The sequence below is a fragment of the Glycine soja genome, chromosome 17, assembly GCF_004193775.1.
Source record: "Glycine soja cultivar W05 chromosome 17, ASM419377v2, whole genome shotgun sequence".
NCBI classification, from domain to species: Eukaryota; Viridiplantae; Streptophyta; class Magnoliopsida; order Fabales; family Fabaceae; genus Glycine; species Glycine soja.
Window position 1 is genome coordinate 844,196 of NC_041018.1, and position 7,078 is coordinate 851,273.

Sequence of the window (7,078 nt, forward strand, 5' to 3'; positions counted from 1 at the left end):
TTTTTCTTCAATCAATAAATGGATTTTTACTTTTTATATGAAAAAATATTAACAACATATTATTTATCATTGACTAAAATTTATTAAAAATCATAAAAAAAATGAGAATCTCATTTCTTATTTAATTAATTTTACTCATAATTTTATAATTTTCAATAAAATGTAGTTATAAAAAATGTTATTTGTCAACAAAAAGATTGATTTTTTTTAATGAGAATAAAGTTCATATCTCATAAAAATGTAACTTTCAATTTGATTAGTCATGTGAGAAATTTATAAATATTTTTATAGATAATCTTTGTGCCTTAAATATATTTGGATCTTCCTAAATTTCCAAAATCCAGCTCAACTAATTATATTTTTTATTTTAGAAAAATCCACATTTCGAGCCCGCGAGAAAAACGCATTCTCCACACGGGTTACGCCGATGGTCGCTTTCTCATGCTCATATTTCACTCACTGACACCAACTTCGTCTCTTTCAGTATTATCTCCCCAAATCCAAACCTATTCGCTCACGCTCTCTACCAGCGCGTGCATCCCAGCAAACAATGGAAAAGTAGCCGTTGCTCGTTGGAAGACACCACGTGGCACCTTACCGACACAGTGTTTGATCCGCTTATTGAATTGAATCTTTCTTACGCTACAACTATTAAATATTATTACTAATCATTTTCACAAAATCACATACATAAGCGGTGAGAATGAGACGATAGTATCTAGTTAAATATTAACCTTTTCTTTTTCCACAAAATCTCACATCATGAATAATAGAATGAGTTGAGAGTCTTGTGTTGTTCACCTGTAACGTAACAAGTAAGCTCCAGCACTGTCTTTTATTCTCTTTCCTTTGATCCATGGAAGCCTGTGATCTCATGTGATAGTTGGTGTGCTGCATAGGAAAGGCTTTCTAACGTGTCTTCTAAGGTGGTTTCACTGCTCCACGGTTGCCGAATCTAGCTTCTTGCTTCTTTCTCCTTCCAAGATATCCTTTGATTCAACTTTGGATCTTCACCTCTGATTTCCTTTCATCGTTGGGTTTATACACCCTTGGGGTTTCCCCTCCTCACCCAACTGTGTGCAACAACCACAAAGTACGAACCTTTTCTTTTTTTAATTTCTATTTCTTGAAACGCTTGATAAATTACTTTCCTTTTGGGTGTCTAAAATTTAGGGTTCACAGAAAAATACTAAGAAGGTTCAAACAAAGATGAGGAATTGGTTATGAATCATTCCTCTGGATTTTATGGAGATAACAATAATTTCTTATTTCTGACTACTTTGCTTGTGTTTATTAAAGTATGTGTGAGATAACATACGAATTCTTTACCAAGATTTTTACTAATTTTTTTGTGCATTGTTATTGCTTTACAGGTGTATACCGTGTGTTCTTCCTAGAGGGGAGAAAAAATGGCCACACTTTCAGATATTGGGGTTGCAGCTGGCTTAAACATTTTGAGTGCATTTATTTTCTTTGTGGCTTTTGCTATTTTGAGGCTTCAACCTTTTAATGATCGGGTATACTTCCCAAAATGGTACCTGAAGGGTTTAAGAACAGATCCTGTCCACGGAGGAGCGTTTGTTCGCAAGTTTGTCAATTTAGATTGGAGATCATATCTTAGGTTTTTGAATTGGATGCCAGCTGCACTTAGAATGCCGGAACTTGAACTCATTGACCATGCTGGATTGGACTCTGTTGTTTACTTGAGGATTTACTTGGTTGGGTATGAACTATGAACAATGAGTGAAAAATACCACATCAGCTGAAGAGGATATGATCCTGATCTTTTCTGTTTCTGTTATGCAGACTTAAAATCTTTGTTCCAATAGCATTTCTGGCATGGGCAGTTCTGGTTCCTGTCAACGCCACAAGTACCGGGCTAGAAAGTGCTGGTCTGGACAACATAACTTCGAGTGACATTGATAAACTCTCAATTTCAAATGTCCATAGTACATCTGAAAGGTTTCTAAACCATCATGCTGTGCTGTTACAGTTTTGCTGCTGAATCTTTGTGTTATTTAGTGCATTAGTTTCTAATCCAATATTGTAGCTCAGTTGGCAACATGTGCTGAGTTTGTGGAGAAGGACCTGGGTTCGATTCTCGCAAAATATACTCTTGGGGAAGGGTGAGGTGTCTTAAGTGTGACTAAACCCCAAACCGAGTGATTACGGTTGTTGTTAATAAAAAAAAAAGTACTGCTTGCATTTAAAGATGTATTGTTGACCAAATATATATGGTTTAAGTTTAACTATGTTGAGGCTTTAGGTCTAGTGTTCAACTTGGTGCAACCCTAATATACCATGGAAATCTTAACTGCTTTGCATCTTTTCTCTAGATTTTGTGATTATATCTCAATTACTTTTCTTATCAGAATATTTATCATTATTGCTTCTCTTCTCCGAATTCTGTGATTATATCTTAATTAATTTGCCTTCTCATCAGAATCTTTATCATTGCATCTCAAAGTTAACGTCACTTGCTTCTCCATTCCAATCATCAGCAATTCAATTTTTATGCATAATCTCACTTGTTAAAAGTTATGGAGTTACTGTGGTGGTGCATTCATCTTACTTCTTAAATTGCTATTATATCTGTGCTCCTCTAAAATTTTGTACTCTGCCTCAGGTTTTGGGCACACATACTAGTTGCTTATGCATTTACATTTTGGACATGCTACATTTTACTAAAGGAGTATGAAAAAGTTGCCTCAATGAGATTGCAATTTCTTGCAGCAGAAAAACGTCGCCCTGATCAATTTACGGTAGAGTTGATTTTTCTCCATTTTAATGAGGAGTTTTTCTATGTAATACTTCTTTGTTGCATATTGTGCTGTTTTTATCTACCGCACTCATTTTTTATTAGTTTTTGGCAGCTTTGAGATGAAGCGATGAAACTTGATGTTTTGTTTCTTGTGTTAGAGGTGGTACGCTACTTGGTCATTTTTCTAGGCAGACCTTGATCGTATATATCATGATTTTCTGTACTTAACAATTCTGTAGATTATTGGTGAGGATTTGCTGGTCATAGGCAAGCACATTAATAAGCTAGCTATGTATATCAATATATAAGCAAAACAATGGAGTGATGACTGTTATGTGGCTTTTAGATGTATGGAAGGGATATAAAAAGTTAAAGGACTTTGAAGAAGCTATATAAAAAAAAAAATTAAAACAATAAAACAGGTCAAGAACAAATTTTCTTTTAATATAGAAGAGCTCTCCAATCGCATCAGCTTTTTTTTTTCCTTAATCTTTTAACAAGTTTTGGGAAATTGTAGCGTTTATATATGTGAGATATTCGATCGTGCATATTTTGCTTATAGAAAAGATATTATTTTCAGGTGCTCGTTAGAAACATTCCACCAGATCCTGATGAGTCTGTCAGTGAGCTTGTGGAGCACTTTTTTCTGGTCAATCATCCAGATAACTATCTTTCTCACCAGGTTGGTTCCACCTGTGTACACTATGCTGCTAGAATGTTCTGTTCATTAATTATCTCATTTATTCTTATATTAAGAATTAAAGAAGTGTTGGGTGGTTTCTTATTTGAAAGTTACATCTTTTAATGCAATATTAAATTCGTTGTCTCATTGATTCTGAAATGATGTTCATGAAACATTGAGTTTATTATTAACTAAATCTATTATTGCGACAATGTCATTTTTCCCTTTCATTTGGGACTTTGAGGGGGGGGGGGGGGGGATAATGTTTCAGCATATTTTATTGTTGTGACATTAATGCAGGTTGTTTATAATGCAAACAAACTTGCAAAGTTGGTTAAAAAGAAGAAGAAGTTGCAGAATTGGCTTGTATATTATCAAAACAAAGTTGAAAGAACTTCAGAAAGGCCTCAAATAAAGGTATTTAATTTTTAATATGACATGGCTTCAGAAGTTTGTCGTAACCATCTTCAGATTTACTACAATCTTTCTCTCTTGTATGTTTTACTAGACTGGCTTCCTTGGTCTTTGTGGAAACAAAGTAGATGCTATTGATCATCACAACACTGAAATTGACAAACTGTCAAAGGAAGTAAGTACCATTTATTTTCTGCTAGGAGTTTTAAACATATGCGGAAGGAAGTCGTTTAACTCAAAATTTCACTAAGGATAATATCTGCAGATATTATGGGACTTATTATGTTTTCATAAATTGTCTTTTGAAAGTCTCATGATGATTGCAATGATTCAAGTTTATTTCCTTTCACAGATAGCGTTAGAGAGGGATAATGTCAGCAATGATCCCAAGTCCATCATGCCTGCTGCATTTGTTTCGTTTAAAACACGATGGGGTGCTGCAGTCTGTGCACAAACCCAACAAACTAGAAACCCAACAATGTGGTTGACTGAGTGGGCGCCAGAGCCACGTGACATCTATTGGTCGAACTTGGCAATTCCATATGTTTCCCTCACTGTTAGAAGGTTGATCATGGCTGTTGCATTCTTTTTTCTCACCTTCTTTTTTATGATCCCAATTGCAATTGTACAAGGTCTTGCAAGTATTGACGGAATCCAGAAAAGAGCGCCATGGTTGAATCCTCTTATTGAAATGTAAGTTTCATCTCATAGTTGTACCTCTGAATATATAATTCCATCCCCATGCATCCCTGGAGATTACTTATTTGAATTTACTTTATTGTGCAGTCCTTTCATTAAGTCATTCATTCAAGGTTTTCTACCGGGTATTGCATTGAAGCTTTTTCTCATCTTTTTGCCAACAATATTGATGATCATGTCAAAATTTGAAGGCTTCGGATCTATTTCATCTCTGGAGAGAAGAGCAGCATCTAGATACTATCTTTTCAATTTTGTGAATATATTTCTTGGGAACATACTTACCGGGACAGCATTTGAACAGCTGGACTCTTTCATTCACCAAGCAGCCAATGAGTAAGTCATTCAAGATACAAGGTTTTTTTTTCCTTTAAAAATTAATTACTTTTTTAATTGGCATTATATTTCCTTTGTTTTGATTGCTTACATATGTTCTGCTACACCAAAAAGTTTACACGTCTATGTAAATTTGTTGCATATGTGGTCAACTATTCCATCATGTTAGAAGGGGGAAAATCATCCTACTTTTGGATATACTTTTTAATTTTAGCTATTTACGAACCATGATGTTAGTGCTCTTGTCTTAATTTACACCATGTTAATATGATTAAGAATTCTTTTTATATTCATGTCAGATATCCCATAACAATTGGCACTGCAATTCCTTTGAAAGCAAGTTTCTTCATCACTTATATAATGGTTGATGGATGGGCTGGTATAGCTGCAGAGGTTTTGATGTTGAAACCCCTAATCATATATCACTTGAAGAATTTTTTCTTGGTGAAGACTGAAAAGGATAGGGAAGAGGCTATGGATCCTGGGAGTATTGGTTTCAACACTGGAGAACCTCGAATACAATTGTACTTTTTGCTGGGTCTAGTCTATGCTTCAGTTACACCTACTGTTCTTCCTTTCATAATAGTTTTCTTTGGGCTCGCCTATGTTGTGTTCCGTCATCAGGTAGTTCCAAGATGTTAGAATTATATTATTCATGTCAAAGGATGATTGTATTATTTGAGTCCCCTATTTTTGTTGCCATATATATATAAGTTGAAGACACCTACTTTCCAATTGCAGATTATCAATGTTTATAATCAAGAGTACGAGAGTGGTGCAGCATTCTGGCCTGATGTCCATTTTCGTGTCATTATTGCACTGATAGTGTCACAGATAGTTCTTATGGGACTTCTTACCACTAAAAAGGCTGCTTCATCAACTCCATTTCTAATTGTACTCCCAGTACTGACGATATGGTTCCATATATACTGCAAAGGACGTTTCGAACCTGCGTTTGTTAGATATCCCTTACAGGTATGTCAATTAATCATTCTGATGGCTAATAATCCTACATCACACGTTTGTGACCTTGATTTTCCAAGTTGCATCTATGCTAGTACTACGTTCATATTACCAAACTTATAAACAACCTAAACCTTCATCACACGTTTCCTCGCTCATTGAATTGGTATGCTGCTTTTTGTAAAATTGTAAACAGGAAGCGATGATGAAAGACACATTGGAACGAGCTACAGATCCCAACTTTAACTTAAAAGCTTACCTTCAGAATGCTTATGTTCATCCAGTTTTCAAAGCTAGCCTTTTTGATGAGGACGAGGACGAAGAGGTAATGAGTCTAAAGTTGGAAACTGAGAGTTTGACTGTACCCACAAAACGGCAATCAAGAAGGAACACACCATTGCCTAGCAGAATTAGTGGTGCATCATCTCCTTCTCTGCCTGATCATGGCATTCGAAATCATCCAGAGCCATAAATCATGGACACTAAGGAATCATATCATTATTTTGGACCGACCACAACCACGACCACATAGGCTAGTAGGATGGATAGATGAACCATGGATGTGTGCATATGTAACATAAACTGAGAAAGCAAGCTAGTGTGATCAGCACAAACTGTAAGGTAGAGATTATTATTATTTCGAATTTTGTTAATAGTGAATTTGTTCCCTTACACCACGGAATGCTGTAAATTATCCAAGAGCTGAATCATGGTTTAGATCGTGTGCATATTTTTTTTTTTTCTTTTACCTTCTGCTTTTCCTTCAGATTCAACTCAGTTTGCATGAGGAAAAGAAGTGTGTTTGTACTGTACTTGTGCTCGTTTTTAAATCAATGACTTTCCTTTTCGTTTAATATTTGTCCGTCCCACGTTAATTATCAAAAAATTACGGACACAGCTGCCTATTTTGTTATTTTACTGAAACTATATAAATGATCACTTTGTTGACTGATGCACTGATGTTTTAGTCTCTTGTTTGTTTGGTCCTTGGGCATCTGTATTTAATCATCTACTAATATATTTAGTAATAATAATAAAAAAGTTTAATGTTTATAATGGTAATGTAAAATAGTTTTACAAAATTATTGTTTACATTACTTTAAAATCATTATTTTAAAAGTTAATAAATTCTCATGGAATTCACATGCAACTCTTCATTAAAAGAATTATTTACTTTAAATAAAATCATGTATTTATTTCACTTTTTTTAAAAAAAAAATAGAAGT

The 7,078-nt window shown here is 34.7% G+C and overlaps 1 protein-coding gene across 1 annotated transcript; it reads left to right on the plus strand.

The window, feature by feature from the left end:
- The first annotated feature begins 686 nt into the window (after positions 1-686).
- Positions 687-6,706, plus strand: LOC114393054 (calcium permeable stress-gated cation channel 1-like). Its single transcript, XM_028354313.1, has 13 exons — positions 687-815; positions 900-1,093; positions 1,374-1,723; positions 1,807-1,962; positions 2,627-2,762; positions 3,342-3,443; positions 3,744-3,860; positions 3,952-4,032; positions 4,210-4,550; positions 4,644-4,889; positions 5,189-5,513; positions 5,631-5,864; positions 6,049-6,706. The coding sequence occupies exons 3-13, from the start codon at positions 1,410-1,412 to the stop codon at positions 6,322-6,324; spliced, it is 2,328 nt and encodes a 775-aa protein (XP_028210114.1). The 5' UTR covers positions 687-815; positions 900-1,093; positions 1,374-1,409; the 3' UTR covers positions 6,325-6,706.
- Positions 6,707-7,078: the final 372 nt, after the last annotated feature.

Bases quoted from the DNA above. Each gene is read 5' to 3' on its own strand.
- LOC114393054 (XM_028354313.1), top strand. From the start codon at position 1,410: ATGGCCACACTTTCAGATATTGGGGTTGCAGCTGGCTTAAACATTTTG. The intron at 1,963-2,626 runs GTTTCTAAACCA...ACTCTGCCTCAG, and splicing joins GTCCATAGTACATCTGAAAG to GTTTTGGGCACACATACTAG. The intron at 4,551-4,643 runs GTAAGTTTCATC...TTTATTGTGCAG, and splicing joins TTGAATCCTCTTATTGAAAT to TCCTTTCATTAAGTCATTCA.